Raw genomic sequence first — 18,099 nt, forward strand, 5'->3', positions numbered from 1 at the left:
CTTTCTCCCAATGTGTGGAAAGGGTGTTGTGCAAGCTCAGATAGAGGGGAGTGACCTACATAGACAACTGGCTGATCCTCGCCTCCTCACAGCAGGAAGCCAGGGCCCACATGGAGCTGGTGATCCAACATATCATGCAGCTGGGCTTTGCTATCAGTTTTGGAAAGAGTGCTCAGCAACTGAGTCAGCAGGTGCAGTATCTGTGACTGCACCTGGATGCTCGGACCATGACTGTGCGCCTATCAGAGGAACACGTGACCAGCTGGTCTCCTTTTCGGTATACTTTACCAAGTTCTAAAGGGAGAAGAGCGTATGTTTCAGCGTATGTGCTGGGGTTTTGAGTGAGTGCAAAGATCTGTCTCCAGGTGCCAAGGCAAAGCATCAAAGGGGTTAACTAACAGCAAAGCCTGTTAAAGGGCTACGCATGTACTCATAGAACTGGAGTTACATCCAGTAACTACAATTTACATCCAGTGTTCCAGTCTGAGTCCATTCAACAGCTTTGGGAATATCAACACCTCTGTCCAAGAGAACAATACATTTAAGAATAACAGACAATAAACAAAGTTTTAAGTTAGTGCTTAGACTTTACAGTCATCAAATTAGCCTGAATTATAGGTTGAAGGTTGTGTATACACAGTACCTAAGAACAGTCAACCATAAAACAGAACCACAGACTCAGAACAGCTTGGAAAACTCAAGTTCAACACTCTTTTCATTTGTTGCAAGCTTTAAGGAGTAGAGTGATGACAATAGTCAGATCAGAGACATTACATTTTTTGTTATAACAGTTTGACTCCAGTGTATTATATTTAAATAAGAATTGTGGGCAGCTCAAATAAAATCCTTCATTTACTTTGGCCGTTCCTTTTCTTTGACAGTTAGCTGTATTTATAAAGGATAAATGTCAGTTCAGACTAGCAAAGGCTTATATTGCCATATTCTACTCAGTGAAGAGGTGCCTTCAGCCTTGTTGGGGTTGCATTTGAAACAAGAGCTTAAACAAGAAAAAAGTATGTTTATAACCATTTGCGGGCCACATTTCCATTTATGAAAAATGTGAATATGTAGTGAAAGATTTCTAAGGAGCACAGAACAAAAACCAAACAATCAAAAATAGATCTTGTAATTCCTTGCCAATATCCCTTCAATCAAAGCATCAGTTCAGAAAACTTCTCATCAATAAGGAAATTTAGTTTTAACCTAAAATAAAGATATCTGCCATTTCAAAGAGGTGACACTTGTTAGGAAGAAATTCACTAAGAAAAAAATGAGACTTAGAAAGGGAATTTGTTAATACAAGCACCTTGGTATACTAGATTATTTTCAACATGTTATAAAAACACAGCTGAACTCTGGGCAATTATTTTAGTCCACGATGGGTTTGTGTGAGTGGAAGTAATGAAATTTCAGCATGCCATTAAATTCTGAGATATAAGATTTCTGTAAGACACTGACAGGTGGCTTACACTGCTCATCTCAAAGTGCTCTTTCATATTCCTTTCAAAATCCAGTCTCAGTTTTCACCCCCTGTATGAGTGAGGAAAGAGGTAAAAAAAATTGAAGCCAGTGTGTGTGTGTCACACAAACTGACAAAGAGACTGGAAGGAAAACAAGAAGAGGCAGATGAGAACAGCAAAACAGAGAGACAGAAAGACAGACAGAGAGACAGACAGAGAGAGGAAGAGAAAGATTGAATTGGTACTAGAATTGGTGGGAAATGTGGAGACTGGCAGAAAGAAGTATACCTTGGAGTGCCAGACAGATGGAAAAATAGGCAAACAGACTGGAACAGACTGAGCATGTGTGCGCACGCACACACACAGACACTTATATTTACACATCCACTCTAGTGTAGACCATAATGTCATCAAGCCCTGTGCCCTGTGCTGTGGTCTCTCAGTCTTGTACTGCCACCTTGTGGGGACAGAAGCTGAATCATTCAGGTGTGCGTTTATTCAAATAGCAGCTTGAAATGAGTGACGTCTCATGAACTTAACACATCACAAAATGTCAGTGTCCTGCAATCTTTCAATCTTGTCAGCACAATTTGAAACATAATGAGTAAGTGACACCAAATCTCTCAACTCTCAATTATTGACATTGAGATCCTGTAAGGGTGTAAATGTGCTATTTGTATGATCAACAGAGGAGCCAGTTTCAGACCTAAAGTACTTTCAGATTAAAGTCAAGGTAAACTTCAGAGAAAAAGGTCAACAGATCTAGGGAATAAAAAAAGCATGAACACCCTCGGCATGAAGTCAAGTTTCCTACTAGTATTTAAAAGTGTGATGTTTCTGTGGCTTTCCCACTTTCTTTTTTCCCACATGCAACTATGTGTACCTCTTGTGATAAGGAATTTACAAATAGTGTCCGCTTCAACGAAACATAAATGATAGTAATGACCTCCAAATTCCATAATATTTTACTTTCAAGTCCAATCCAGTTCAGACCTTAAGAAGTAATATCACAAAAAGATGAATGTCATGTAAGAAGACAAATAAACCAGCTCACTTAAGTATTTCCAATGGTGGCTGGTGACAAGCTTGGGGATCATAAAGAGGCAAATCTCCGGTTTGATTTGAATTACTGCTGCTCCCACTGTAATGCTTTAGCCTCTTACCATGTGTAGTTTCTATCTTAGAGGTTTCACAAATGTTGGATCCAATTGGTTCAACTCTATTAATCTGACAAGAAAATGGACCCGCAGGCCCAGTTTGTCATAATATTTGTTCCTGGTACGATGCTGTTTCCTAAAATGCTTCCTGCCATCCAGTGGTTGAAAAGCAACACAACAACCTCAGCCTGGTAACAAACATATGAAAAGTCCTGTTCAAAGTTTCCTTTTTATTGTAATTATTGACAGAATTAAAACATAATACTTTTGTCATTATCAAATCAAAGTGCATTTTAAATGCATTTCCACTGACTACAATTCAACTAAGCTTACTTAGCTTGCTGAATTTTATCTAGGATTGCTGACTGGACCAGCCAAAAACATTCACTATTCATCTCTCAACTGCTCTTTTAATCAACCAATCAATATAAAATATCATAAACACTGACAAATATGCATCACAAGCTACAACAGACAAAATTAATGTAAAAATGAAACATGTTCAAGTTATTTCTTAACTACACAGACGGCAACAGCTAAAAAGTTTTATTGTTCTTATGTTATCATATGAGAAAAGCAGAAAAACAAAGAAAAGCCCTTTGCATTTGTGAAGGTCCCACCATCGAAATTTTAGCATTTTTACAGCATTACTGTAAGTAGTTTAGCAAAGCTGAATAACTTGTCTAGATCAAGAAACTGGTGATCTGAGTGATTGTTTAACTACATAAAATGGCACCTTAAGACAGAGTAAAACCTTAAACCTTTGCTGTCTTCGTAAGATTTATAATGGTCATTTGTTCAGTCTGACACACACTGGTGAGTTTCCTATCATGGCATGCATGCTGGCAGGGTGGTGGGTACTGTGTGTATCAGTTGTGTGTGTGTTACAGGGTAGAAGCATGTGTGGACATGTTTCTCATTCCATCAGTGACAGCTCTCAGCTGTCCTCCTGTCTGCCTCCCTGTCTCTGCCTGTCTCTCTTTCCCCTACTCTGTCCATCTGTTTTGTCTTTCCACCTTTCCCCTGCACTGTCTCTCTACGCCTCTCACTCCCCTCTGCTTCTCTGTCTCAGTGATATAAGATGCTATATTGCAGTCATTCCCAAAAGAAAAACTTCCAAATGTATGGGAAATGATAACAGTGTTGATGTATGCATTTTCAGAACACACACACACACACGCACACTCCCACCTGTCTCTCATGCCTTGAAGTGTGCTGAGAGGTTGGGATGTTGTTGGGTGGGGGAGGTGGAGAGGAGTTTGCCATGAGAAACCAGAGCTCAGAGTTCACATACTGGCCAATCCTTCTCACTACTCACTTAGACTCCAAAGTGACTGCTACGGCTTTAGTGCATACGTCTGCTTCTGAGTAAAGTCTGTTAATAGGTTAGCTTGTGACCTGCTAACTGGCTAACAACACATTATTAAACGGATGCTGTAGATTTCAGGGCTGTTTTTACAAAGGCCCGGTGGAGATATGAACCTTCCTAAGATCCAGATCTTGCTGGCATGGACTCTCAGTGTATTTGCTGGTAAGTTTGCCTGTGTACATGTGGGCATGTGTGTGGGAGTCCTGATATTTCAGCCTTCATGGTTATTGTTTTTGGACTTGAAGTAGCAGCGCAGATCCTGAAAACTTCTCAGTAGAGGGAAATATGGTTGAAACGGGAATGTATGAAAGACATATTGATCTTTTTCAACACGGCTAAACTAAGTCTCACCCATTTTAACAATTTAGAAAACAACCTCCCAACTTATCCTTTTGTAAAAGCTATATCTACCCTATGTTTTCAAAACATACTATATGAGATATATGTATTTCAGCAAAGTATGTTGTTAAATTCACGTTCTAAGTGCTGATCTCTCCATACACTGTTCGAGTGTGTCATGGCCATGAGCCATGCTCAGAAACAGGACACATCCTGACACATGGACTGGCAACCACCAAAAAAAAAAAAAAAAAGGCTACAACACACACTCACATATGATGCAGTGATGACAGTATCATCACCCTCACTATTTACAAGAAACATCTTAACAGTTTGCAGCTGAATCTTTTAATATGATTTTTTTAAAAAAAGCCAGTAAAAAAGCCTTGTTTTTTGTGCAAAGCAATTCTACAAATGTGTGAGCATTTGTCCTTCAGGTACCCTAAAAGAAGTAGCTCTGGATTATTAGCATTCCTCACTGCATTTATATTTAAGGCATTTACTGTAGCTGATGACCCCCTCAAGAGTGATTTATAACCAGTGAGCAGGTATGGATTAATGTCTTTGTTCAAGGACACATGCTTGTTGATGCACACACTGTCTCTTGGGAGAACTAAACCTGTGACCTTTCCAGTACTGGACAGTCTAACAGTCAAGCCTACTCTGCTGCCCCTAAAGGTAGAGCACTTTACAGGTTTGTAAGTCATCCATATTTCTTTGTTTGACATAAATCTTCTTTTTAATAATTTTCTCTATCATTTAGACAAATGTTTTGCCCATGAAGTGCATGGTCTACTTATCCTCATCCACTGATCCCGACACATTAATGCACAACACATTAATTAAATGCTCTGAAAGGAAGACAGTAATTATAACATAATTTGACTGGTTTATCTGTAAAGCAGTGAAAAGCAAATGAAGAGACCCTGACTTCAATCACTGAAAACATCTACTTAACATCAAATTACATGATCCACTCATACCTATCGTGAAGCATTAGGGCTGTGGCAGTATCTCAGAGAGAACATATGACTTATGATTAACTGTTAAAGAAATTAGGCAGAAGGAACGAGAGAAGGAAATTTACCCAGTTTTCTCCATGTTGATCACAAGAAAAGGCTTAAATGCGGCTCAGTATATAGAGTTCGAATGGACAGAATTATTACCCCCAATGTACACCAATCAACCATAACATTAAAAATGGTACTAGATTTAATGCTGTGGCTGATCAGTTCATCCAGTTAAACCTGAAAATGCTTGCGGAGAGTTTTGATCAAGTCTTAATAGAAAGCTTTGACATTTTGAAACTGCTTTAGTCTTTATAAAGAAAATAAATTTTAAACGTTAATCACAACTGCCAATTTATTTTTAAATGGTGCGCTCATCATGGTGGCATACCTGATTTTAGATTCTCATACAATGAATCCGTGTTTATCTCTTAGTTCTGTCAATATCAAGCACTTGGTGTCTGTAGCAGAGAGATTACCAGTCTTTTAATTTCAACAGGAATTACTTCTATTTATCCTTTCCAATTCAGTGATCCGAGTACTGGCACATTTTATGAAACACAGTGGTGACAAATTGATGTGATGGCCAGATAGAGGTGGTGTGTCAGGATGAATGGATGCAGCCTGCAAGCCACCAGTTGGACATTATCTGCATCACTGCAGATGTGCAATAAAAATGGTGCTCAGTAAATCATTTGAAGGGCTTTATTCCCAGATGCTATGCGTTGCGCTTTGAAAAATATTTACTAGCTGAAGCCTGTATGTCAGTATATCAAACAGATTATTCCAGCCTCAAAATGTGATTGTGTTGTCTCAGGTTAAATAAATCAAGATCCTCATATGATGTTACTTTAAAAGTGAACCATAATGTGATCTGTCATACCACCCTATCATAAGTGTAAGGACCATATTTAGTAAACAGCTTCACTTCTTTCTTTTTTTTATGTTAATCATGTGGTCAGATCAGAATCTGAAGAACAAAAGGCACAACTGATTAAGACTACAATCTAAAAGTTATAAACTGTTGAAATGTGAAGTCTCTTTATTACCGATCCTCATTATTCTAAAAACATGACAACAACTTGGCAACCAATGAGGGACGATAAAGGAAAGTGGTAAATATGTATAATCCTATAAAGTCAGTGATCGGTGTTTTTAATAACCATCATTCCCCTCATTATGTTTATGTATGTCGTATATATGAAATCATTCTCTCATGAAAATGTGACCATTTAAAGTGATTCACATACAAGAAATAATAAATAGCTGCTAACAAAAGGTGTTATATATGATGGCTGAATTTGCAAAAGTAACAAATTTGTAATCTTAACAGTAGTGATCCAGTTACCTGTCGGTATGGAGAATTCAAAGCATGTTAAATATCCTACATTGATCTGTATTTATTTCATTTAATTTTAGTTTTTTTTTTTTTAAATCAAGTGAAAGTTACCTGAACTTTATTCCTATGATTGCCTGGTCATTCATAGAACTGTCTGTCCGATTAAACTATCACCACAACAAGGAAGGTTAACAGATATTTTTCAGTTATCTACAAGATCATCGATCAGTTAGAAACACAGGAGCTCATATGTTAGCTTGCTATTTTGCACTGTTCTTTTGACTGTTATGAAGTACAGATATATTTGATCAAGAAAGAGGAAGAACGTACGTATTTCACTGACAACCGCAAAGTATGCAATGCAGCCAGAGATACTTCTTTTGTGTAAGAGGCATGGCTGTCATCACAGACACAATGCAATGATCAAAGTAAGCTAACTAGCTATCTATTACCAGCCATACCCATTCAGCCACATTTGACTGAATGCAACAATTCATGCCCATCCTCTGGAAGCAGACAAGGCAATTTGAGAGTAAATGGGTACCTTTTTTCCCCTTCAAAGGTCTGCTCAAATGCATTTTAACAGCAGCACTGATTCACTTTCCTCAGCAGCATTTTCCCAACCTGCCATGCGACTGAAACCAGTGACATTTGCTCAAAGGTTTGCTTTGTGTCCTCTCTTTCATTATGGAATCAAATGCAACCTGAAATAATCTCCACACCCACACTTTTGTTACTCTTCAGCAGGAAAGTGGCAGAAGAGTGAAAGGGCCTAAGCTGGGGCACTGGCAGTTTAGTATCATGTGGAGCTGAGTGTAGGCAATGACTGACAGCTCCAAGTGGCTCCTCTGTCCCGCCTTCCTTCTATTTTTGTATGTGGTCAGATCAAAGCATGCTAGCAGGACAACAGACAGGGAACAATGGCAAACGGCCAGGGAAATGAACATTAGCATCAACACAACAACACCACACTCTTCACACTGATCTTTGAGAAAGATCCCACACTCAAAAACTGCCTGTGTGTGTGTGTGTGTGTGTGTGTGTGTGTGTGTGTGTGTGTGTGTGTGTGGTGTGTGGTGTGTGGTGTGTGTGTCCGTCTTCTGCTGTTGCTGGCTAAATGAAACTAGATCCTCGTCTGCTCAGTTCAGGCTGAGTGTGGACCACCAGAAGATTCCAGAAATAACATGCAAAGGATGTAACGTGGGTCACAACCTGGCTGGTAGCACTATGCTAATCTGCTGCATCATATTATAAAAAAAAAAAACACACACAAAATATATAAATATATATATATAGAGAGAGAGAGAGATATAGATATATATAGATAACGTGAACATGAATGAACATAAACATAAATATGAGCTTCACAAGTTCCTGTTCACACATGTTGAATTTCTACAACTAGAACAATAAATAAGATTAAAGATGAAGTAGATTTGAAAACTCTTTAAGTCCAAAAAGTATTCATCAGTTTACCATGGTAAAGCAGCTTGATGTTCTGACTACTGCCAACCTCTACTCAGCTGAGTTTTAGGTGATGATGTAATGTACAGCATGTTTCCTCACTGTGCACATGACAATAAACACTTTGACTTGACTTGTACAGACATTATAACCTGTTGTTCCCAGTTACCCCAGTGAAAACCCAGTTATACAGCACTGCTTTTGTTTTTTACTGGAATTAGCACTACTAACTGTGATAGATGCCATCCCAGCCACACACAACTACAACTTTAGCAGTGTAAACAAAGACTGTAAAACTGATAGTATCAAATCAACAACCCAAAACACTGAGCTTGCCAGATGAATCTGAAGAAACCCTAACAAGTTCCATTAAAACTCTCTACACCTGTCATCTTTACTGACAGGTGAATGCCTGTGGTTCAGTGAAGCTGTCAATGCAATGCCTTCTAACAGCCTGCAGAGTCAGGCAAGCTGACTATGAGTAAGCAAATAATTATTCAATTAGTTATTTTCTGTAGCAATGAGGCTCTATAAAAAATAAATAAATGAATAAATAATGGCATCTTGCTCATAACAAACCAACAAGTGAAGTTGCTCTAGGCAATGATGGACTGTAGTACACATTCATGGCGCATGTCTCACTGACACAGCATAATTTATAGGCTAATAAAGGCATGCCTTTAAGACAAAACTGTAAGCCTGTTAGCTGGAAAGAAATTTTGTATGAAGAGGTGTTAAATGCAGGTTAGCTATTCTGAACTCTAACTGATCCAGACTTAATGTCAAGCACATTGGCCAGGGCTGGCTTTCCCACACACCCTCTTAGCACTCAGATTAGGTTCGCTCCAAGGACTTACACAGAAACAGACTTGATTACGGTGCTTAGATAGCTCATTGGACATTTAGTGTGGAGGCTTTTCACCAACATGGAATGCCAGTCACTTGACTGCTGTTGCTGTTGATCTGTCTGTATCTGCCTGTCCCTGCTTCTCTCTCATCTGATAATTCCTCTCTCTCGCTCTGACTTTCTCTCTTCCTATTCGTATTCTCTCTCTCACACTCTCTCTCTCTCTCTCTCTCTCTCTCTCCATCTATCTGAGTCATAGAGAAGGGGTTTCAGGTTGCTGGTTGTAAGCCAGGGAAATGTTTGGTGTGTGAATCACAGTTAAATGCAATCTGTTGGCTTCCCTCTCCCTTCAACTGCGATTTCAGTTCCGGTGCGAAAACATTTGTTGGGACATTGGCGTCAGCTGGGTATGGCAACATGTCATACTCACTGTGCACCTCAGCCAAACTGAGCCAAAAATAAAATTCATAATGAATGTGTGTAGCAGAGTTTGTGTACAACATGAAAATGTTTATTACTGCCGCTAGTTCCAAGTAAAAGTTTAAAGGTCTGCCAGGTTCATTTATCCACACCACCAGTTATGCAGCTAGTAAAGACTCTGTTACAGGAAAAAAAAAATCTGCCTGCCTGACTGCATTTTTTGTCTATGTTTGTGTGTCCTAGGTCCAGTACTCTGCTCAGAAGATGAGACTCGCCTGGTGAAGAAACTGTTTACTGGTTACAACAGCGTGGTTCGTCCCGTTAACCACTTCAGTGAGGCCGTAGTAGTCACAGTAGGACTGCAGCTAATACAGCTTATCAGTGTGGTAAGTGAGATGGAGAGACTTGGCCTTGGCAAAAAGCAAGATAAGGAAATTAATTACTTAATTAAAGCAGCATGACATTATGCTCCCTATATTTTCACTTAAGGCTTTCGGGCTTCTACCAAATATTTTGCCTTTTGTTTGTGAGAAACAGAAACTGAATCTGTGCTTAAATAAGGACAGTAATCAAAGGCTGTCATCACTGTAACTTAGAAGCTCTTCCTTGTCTCTGTGTTTTAGAAATACATTGTCACATTGGTGATTCTATCTCTAGGGAGACTTACAGGCTTTATTCTCCACTGCGTGGCACACAGATATTGCAATTTCTTTTTTTTCTGTGAACCATTTTTCCCTTATAACCTCTATCAAAGAACGCACAGTCACAACTCTGTGGACCATTACTGAACTGGAGAGGGCTACAATTCAGAAAGAGCTTACGTTTGCTGAAGTAGTTTTCATAAACAGTATAACTTCTGCTGTTTCAGTAGAGCAAAAACTGCTGCGTCGTAAATACTGTAGTACTTTCGACCCCTGAAATATGTTTACTGCACAATTTTAAACTACAGCTTAAAAAAAACAAACACAATTTACTAACTTAAGGATGTTCTCATCGGATTACACAGCCAAAACTAAAGGATATTTAGTAAATACAGCAATAAACAAAATGTTCAACCCTTATTTTTGAGGTTAGGATAGCGTATTCGGAAAATTTAGCAACAATCCTGAAGGGAAGCTAATGCTGCCAAGTCAGAAGTGAAAAACGGGATTTATCAAATACATTCAGAGCAAACACTTCAAAGTATAAGCAAACGGTCCCACTGATAAAAAGACAAGTCACAGCAACCGAAGAAACACAGCAAGTAAAGCTATGCTACTATTCCTCGTACTGGAATACACAAGGCAGGTCTGACAACTTCTTAAGTGAAGACAAGAAGGATGACCATTACGCACTTGCCAAGTGATGTGGAATAATAGAAAATATTTTACAACTCCTCTAGTATTTCTTCCAAATTACCTAACCCGCAATAAATCCAAGAAACAAGGCAGCTCCTCACACAAATCCAGCCACACTCCATTAATGAGAGCACAATGCAACGGGGTAACAGTGACCTAAACAACAAGGCTGACATCTTAAGTTTATAACGTAACAGGCTGGGGGCACGGCAGCCACAAAACACAACACAAGCAGAATGAAAATAAAAAACAAGCGGAGCAAAAACACAAGCACCACAAGAGAAGTGGAATGAAAATCAAATTTAGTTGCTCTTACTATTTATACGGCATGGCAGCCACAAAACAAAAGCAGCACAGCACAAGCGGAATTAAAATAAAACACAAGCTGCACAACACAACAACAAAGAAACGAAAATAAAAAACATTGCGCTTACTCTCTGTATGGCACGGCGGCCACATAACACAATCAGCACAACGAAAATAAACACCTGTTCCTCACAAAATAAACACCTGTTCTTACTATTAGAAGCTCTCCTTCTGCGTCCACAGCTAGCTTTACCAATCTGTAAAGATGATGACCCAGGGCTGAAGTTCACTCCGGATAAGCCCATCGGCGATACCTTTGACTCCTCTTTAAAAGCTGAGAAGGTCCTGCTCTCCTCTCCGGTCACAGTGTCCATCTTTCCAATGCCCTGTAACAAGCTGACAACAATTAACTAGCATTAGTTCTCACTTAAAAAGAAACTTTACTGTTGCTGCTGGCAGAACCAGTCCTTTGACCTACAATCAAAGCTAGCTAAGTTAGTCGGACGACTCACAAACGTTTGATTGTACAGCCGAGTTTGGACGCTCAGGCGGCGTCTCAGCGGTGTCCCTCTTCAAAAACGTTGTCCGTCTTAAAAAAAAAAACGTTGTCTTTTCCTTGTGTAGAAAACGATCTCAGATGATTTACTTCAATTTCACAACAATGAAAGCAAATTTTAACGTCCTCCTTGGCGACAAAACGGAGAAAAGCAAACATTTAACGGCCGAGGAAAAATTCGCGTCCGTTGAACTTCACGGTAGGATCGTGGGGCGCCTGCGCGCGCGCAAGCGCCCTTTGCTTTAAAGCTGAATAGGCGGGAAAAAATTTCCTCATATTTTAATTCTGATTTAATTTATCATAAACATGAAAAAGATGTATTTTGTCTTGAAATCTTAAAAATGATTGCTTCTGACTGTTTGCTGTCTTTCCCTACATCTCTCAGGATGAAGTTAACCAGATTGTGACCAGTAATGTCCGTCTCAGACAGGTAAACGAGACTATTGCGGAAGAAAAACTTAAACTAAAATAATTTAAGTATGAACACGGTGTTATAATTGTTTCATTGACATGTAAATGTGCAGCATTTTGATGTTGGAGAGGAGCTAATGTTCACAACTCATAGCCCACTGTTGGATTGTCCAGTCTATAACAATGTAGAGTTAATAACCTGACCATATGAATTAACCTGTAAGATATTGATCTGAAAAGTAGTTTGTAACTACAACTGTCAAATAAATATGGTGGAGTGAAAGGTTAAATATTTCCCTCTGAAGTGGTGGAGTAGAAGTATATAGGAGCAGAAAATGAAAATACTTAGGTAAAGTACGGGCTCTTCACAATTGTACAGTACTTGAGTAAATGTACTTAGTCACTTTCCATCACTGTTGTTGAATTCATGTCAACACAAAATACGCTATTCATATTCTGAATATTAGAAAGACTTTTTTCAGATAAGATCTAGGTTTTTACTTGCTCTGCTGTGTACTGGATATGTATTATGGATGGCATCTTGCTCTGATTGGAATAAAAAAAACTTGACTGGCCTTTAACGGCACATTAGCAGACCAAATGATCAAAAGTTTTCCAATTTTCACCCCAGCAATGGGAAGATGTGAACCTGAAGTGGAATCCAGATGATTACGGAGGCATTCGAAAAATCAGAGTCCCTTCAACCGACATATGGAAACCTGACCTGGTGCTATACAACAAGTAAACACACATTCCCTGTCTTTTTGATATATACTCAAATACACACCTACATTTAACGTTCCTTATGCGTCTCCTCTCCTACTCTTCTTCTCCTCTGCAGTGCTGACGGTGATTTTGCCATTATCCATGAAACTAAAGTCCTTCTGGAGTACACTGGGAAGATAACATGGAACCCTCCAGCCATCTTTAAGAGTTACTGTGAGATTATTGTCCTCCATTTCCCATTCGATCTGCAGAACTGTAGCATGAAACTGGGAACCTGGACATATGATGGACTGCTGGTCGTCATCAATCCAGTGAGTGTAACTTATAAATTTATAGAGTTAAGGGGACAGATTAGCAAAATTACTAATTATCAAAAATCAGAATGTGTAAGGACCAGAGTTTAAAACATGTGCCCTACAAATCCAAATGCCTTTACCATTATACCTTTTTAACACTTTTTTCTATAGTAGCACATTATTTTCTCCTCCTCTTTCTTTTAGGATAGTGATCGACCAGACCTCAGTAACTTCATGGAGTCAGGAGAGTGGGTGTTAAAGGACTACAGGAGCTGGAAACACTGGGTTTACTACACCTGCTGTCCCGACACACCGTACCTGGACATCACTTACCACTTCTTGATGCTGCGGCTGCCTCTTTATTTTATCGTCAACGTCATCATTCCCTGCATGCTCTTTTCTTTTCTCACCGGACTGGTCTTCTACCTGCCTACTGACTCCGGTACGTAGATCCTGCTGGGCTTTGGAGTGCGTAGAGACTTGTTCAGAAGTCAAGTAGGTATAACCATGCCCCAATTTCACGAATCCGAACAACTATCCAATTTCAAATTTATTTTCTCACATATGGCACACATCAAATATGTGTTAGGAATGTGGAAACTGTGAAAAAGCACATGACAAAACAGCAGCATCAGCAGTAAAGCTAAAATTCAGGTCAACCATACATTACTGTAAATGGCAACACGATAAATACAGTAAAGTTTATTTGGGTTTTTGGTAATAAGTTGTTAAAACTCATTATATAGGCACAAATTTTCAGCTGTGCATCAAGACCTGCAGTGTAAAAGCCACCTGAACGTCTGTCTTTGCGGGTCCATCTCTCTGTCTCCAGGTGAAAAGATGACTCTCTCCATCTCTGTCCTGCTGTCTCTGACTGTCTTCCTGCTGGTTATCGTGGAGCTGATCCCCTCCACCTCCAGTGCTGTTCCTCTCATAGGGAAGTACATGCTCTTCACCATGGTGTTTGTCATCGCCTCCATCATCATCACTGTCATTGTCATCAACACGCATCACCGCTCGCCCAGCACGCACACCATGCCTGCCTGGATCCGCAAGGTTCATATTTTGTTTTTATTAATTACCTGTGATCATTTAAGAAATTCCATTGTAGTTTGTGACTGAATTAAAAAAAAGAAAGGTAATGAATAACAACATCTGCCTGTGTCAGGTCTTCATTGAAACCATTCCCAACATGATGTTCTTCTCAACAATGAAGCGCCCCAGTCAGGAGATCCGACAGAAGAGACTGTTCCCCACTGACATGGACATCTCTGACATCTCAGGCAAGACAACAGCTAAATGACAGATCCAAGGGAACATTTCCAGAAAGCCAGATTTTGTGTCCTCTTGGTTTGTTAGTGTGAAAGTGGAAAAGTTTTAGATAAATGCCAACTGACCCCAGACATGAAGAAAAACTATTAAAAACAGGAAACTTTTACACTATGCTTTAAGATAGAAAAATCAAAATACACAAAATCAGTCAGTGATAAGAGAATTGTTAGAGAAGGCATAAAAATAAAACACCCTAAAATTGTTCAGGATGTTGTGTCTCTCTCTGTGCCCCCACAACTACAACTTGCCCTATGCTTTCTCCTCTGCAGGTAACCCCACCCCCACCAGTGTCACCTACCAGTCTCCCATCACTAAAAACCCTGATGTTCGCAGCGCCATCGAAGGGGTGAAGTACATCGCTGAGACCATGAAATCAGACGAGGAATCTAACAACGTAAGACTACGCCTGCATGAATAATGGATTCAAGGTTATCAATCCATCCAGGTTTCCCAGGGCAACCATCCATATTTATTAAAAACTAAAATCTGTCTACCAAGGCTGATATTTTAATGACAGAGAAGGTTTATATTTTTCCTTTTTTTTAATCTTAATCTGCATCCGAAAATAGTGAAAGACAGTTAAATGTGAATTAAATGACTGAAATGAAAATGAATTAAATGTGCCAAATGAAATGTGACATAAACTTTCTTGTAATCTTGTAGTCACTCCATCATAGACTCTGTGAAATCACAAAACAAACATAAACAAACACTTTAGGGACATTGTTTTAACTTTGGACAGAACCAGGCCAGCTCTTTCCTTCTTACCCAAATTATGGATGTTCAAAGTCAAAGCTTCTCAAACATGACTTCCTGTCTTCCTCATCTCGTCTCATCCCAGGCGGCAGAGGAGTGGAAGTTCGTTGCCATGGTTTTGGATCACATCCTGCTCTGTGTGTTCATGGCCGTGTGCATCATCGGGACGCTCGCCGTCTTTGCTGGGAGACTCATCGAGCTCAACATGCTGTAGGGGCCTGACCCATGAAGGAAGATGAGCATGAGAAAAGTTTCCATCATCGGACTGGTTCAGGTTGTGTTGGTTCGCTGTCTCCCTCTGTCTCTCAGACACAGACAGACACACACTGTTGTGTTGCCTTTAACTGTGTGAGTTTGTGTATTTACTGAAAACGAGGAGGCTGCAGTTAAGGGCAAATCCAGGCATCTTAAAGGCGTGAAGGCATAAGTCCAGTGATCTAGATGGGTCATACTTGAAGCTGTTCTTTTCACTAACAGTTTGTCTTTTTTTTGTTGTTGTTTTTCTACAGTGTTTTATTGCTGCCATCACTCTAGTGGGCTCTATGAGTGTAATATAATACTCTTATGAAAAAGCCATAACAGTAATAATTGTTTTGTTTTTTGTGTTTTTTGGCAGCTTGATTTAAGGTCTGAGTCAGAAAAAAAACATGATGAAGATTTCATGTCCACTGTTCAGAGGACTTAACTGAGAATGGATATTGTATAATTAGCAAATACATGTATTTCCTATTAACATTAACATAATTTAAATGAATAGAAAATTAACTAAGTTTCCATCCCATTACTGTGGATCAGTTGAGGAATGTCTGTGTAAAATCATGACTTGGATGTTAGATGAAGGGGAAGAGGATGTGATCATGTTCAGGGCAGAACCACTAATTTAACAGTATTTCATGTCAATCTTATTGCCAGCTGTGTAGAGTTAGTCTGGATGATGACGGTGTCTTGGTCTTTGAGTGCAGGCGAGATTATTTCCTGCCTGGAAGTTTTATTGTTTTTGTTTTGCCTGACACTCAAGTGACTTTCTGAAAGTCTCATTTATATTTATGGGTTATGGCTGTGAAATGTGCTGTAAAATTCAGATCACAAGTGTTGATTCAGAAATGGAAAACTACTTCAGATATTCATGGGTTAGTGGCAATGTTTGCTTTGTCACTGATGCATGTAAATTCCTCTTAACTCTGTTTTACATTTTGTTTAAGGCTCATTAGATTTGAATATTATTTTTTTATTTTTTAACTACATTGAAGGACTGTAGTTGAAAATCAGTTTAACCTGTTCCGCATATTTTTCAGTGAGTATCTGTAACAACTAAAGACAACAGACCTGAAGTCTGCTGCGGGTGAAGTTACTGGTGAATGTTTGTTCCGGCAGCCTGCTGCCTGTGCTGCTCCTCTGAGAAGCAGCTTAGGTGACTTTGACCTTTCTCTGCTGTTTACACTCAGTTTTAGTAAGTTTAGATTTGTCACTTTTTGTGCATGGAGATTTCCCACCAGTGAACATATCACATAACAAAATGACAATTTGCATAGGTTAGGTAAAAGTAGTTTCACATTTAGGGGTCGCAGGATTAAAGCTGATGAGAATTTTGTGTTTTGCGCAGCTTTAACTGTGCCATAGTAAATAAAACAAACGTGGCATAGAAAGGAAGACTGTTTACCAATCAATGGAAATGAAAAATTCCATAGAAGTTTAAACTTGTCGTCACTGCTGCAGTGTTGCTGCCTGTGTTTACAGCGACCAGCTGAAGGCAACTTGATTTATTTTGCAGCTGTTTTTTTTTTGTTGTTTTTGTTTTCAGAAGACAAGACAGTCTAGTTCAGTTTAATTGTACAGAAGTTCTGTAAAGTCCTATTGTTCTGACCATTTGTTGTGGTTTTTTATATTTGTAGTTGTGCAGATGTGGAATAGAGTGAAAAATAAAAGTCATTATTTGTTTAGTTGATGTTATTTTGTCTTCCTTTATTGTTTGTATTATAGTGGATTTCCTATCCAAAGCTCAGACTTCACTGGTGTAACACATCACTGAATCTTAGATTTATTGTGTAACTATCTTATCACTTATTATTGATAGCAGGCCTGTAATCCAGGGCACTGAAGCGGATGGAGATAGAACCACAACAGCACAACTCTTGGCTCCCTTTGTTATCAAAAAACTTTTATTAGATGTGCCATGCGCACACTTGACAACTAGCATTGGCAAAAATGTATCTGATAAATCTAGCAAAAAAAAACAAAAAACTGCAAAAATAAGTCGCCAGGTACTTCACATGTCAGTGTGTGAGAAATCCTGCTATAAGTCTGAGGAGTTTCTCAAACATTAAAGTGAAAGCTTCATGTCAAGTCAGTATGAGTACCATGATGCAACATCTGGAAACACAGCTGTCTGGTGCAGGGAAATAATGGATCAAAATCAAAATGTCAAGCTGTGGTCAAAGAGTGGTGTCAAGTGACTTTCAATTCATAGAGTGTTCTCTCCTCAACATTCAACAGAGGTTTGTTCAAAAACACTCTGGCTGCCAGGTACAGATTCAGAGGGTTGGTCCAAACCCTTACTGAAATTTTTTGTTAAATAATTTTGAGTTGCTGCAAAGTTTTGAAGAAGTCAACAACTAATTAGAAACACACATGGAATTACAGTAAAAATCAGACACTACACACTAAAAGGAATTTAATGTGTCGTGTGTGTGTGCCCCACAATAATATTCTGTCCACTCAGCCTGAATGAGTTTCTCATACCAGACCTGTACAACACAGCTGATCCAACATATTTATATTTGCATAGACACTCACTATTTCTTCTGATTCCATTTAACAGGAAAAACAGAATAAATTGGTGTCAAAAACAACAGGTGCTACCTGAACAAAGGACCAATGGAGAATCTTGATTTGATGTTGCTACGGTAGCTGGACATTAGGCAGATAATACTGTAAACTAATGAATATACCAGCAGCAACCAAGGCACGCATTATGATG

At 39.1% G+C, this 18,099-nt stretch overlaps 1 protein-coding gene across 1 annotated transcript; it reads left to right on the top strand.

Moving 5' to 3' along the window:
* The first annotated feature begins 3,947 nt into the window (after nt 1-3,947).
* chrna1 (cholinergic receptor, nicotinic, alpha 1 (muscle)) lies at nt 3,948-15,759 on the top strand. The gene is made up of 10 exons (XM_041049165.1): nt 3,948-4,148; nt 9,646-9,788; nt 11,987-12,031; nt 12,644-12,753; nt 12,854-13,049; nt 13,239-13,476; nt 13,867-14,090; nt 14,203-14,317; nt 14,636-14,760; nt 15,208-15,759. Exons 1-10 carry the CDS (start codon nt 4,094-4,096, stop codon nt 15,334-15,336), a joined length of 1,380 nt encoding a protein of 459 aa, XP_040905099.1. The 5' UTR covers nt 3,948-4,093; the 3' UTR covers nt 15,337-15,759.
* Nucleotides 15,760-18,099: the final 2,340 nt, after the last annotated feature.

This window comes from Toxotes jaculatrix, chromosome 11 (genome assembly GCF_017976425.1).
Source record: "Toxotes jaculatrix isolate fToxJac2 chromosome 11, fToxJac2.pri, whole genome shotgun sequence".
NCBI lineage: Eukaryota > Metazoa > Chordata > Actinopteri > Toxotidae > Toxotes > Toxotes jaculatrix.

Coding starts and splice junctions, on each gene's coding strand:
- chrna1 (XM_041049165.1), top strand. CDS start 4,094: ATGAACCTTCCTAAGATCCAGATCTTGCTGGCATGGACTCTCAGTGTA. Junction 14,318..14,635: donor GGACATCTCTGACATCTCAG/GCAAGACAACAG, acceptor TCTCCTCTGCAG/GTAACCCCACCCCCACCAGT. Junction 14,761..15,207: donor CAGACGAGGAATCTAACAAC/GTAAGACTACGC, acceptor GTCTCATCCCAG/GCGGCAGAGGAGTGGAAGTT.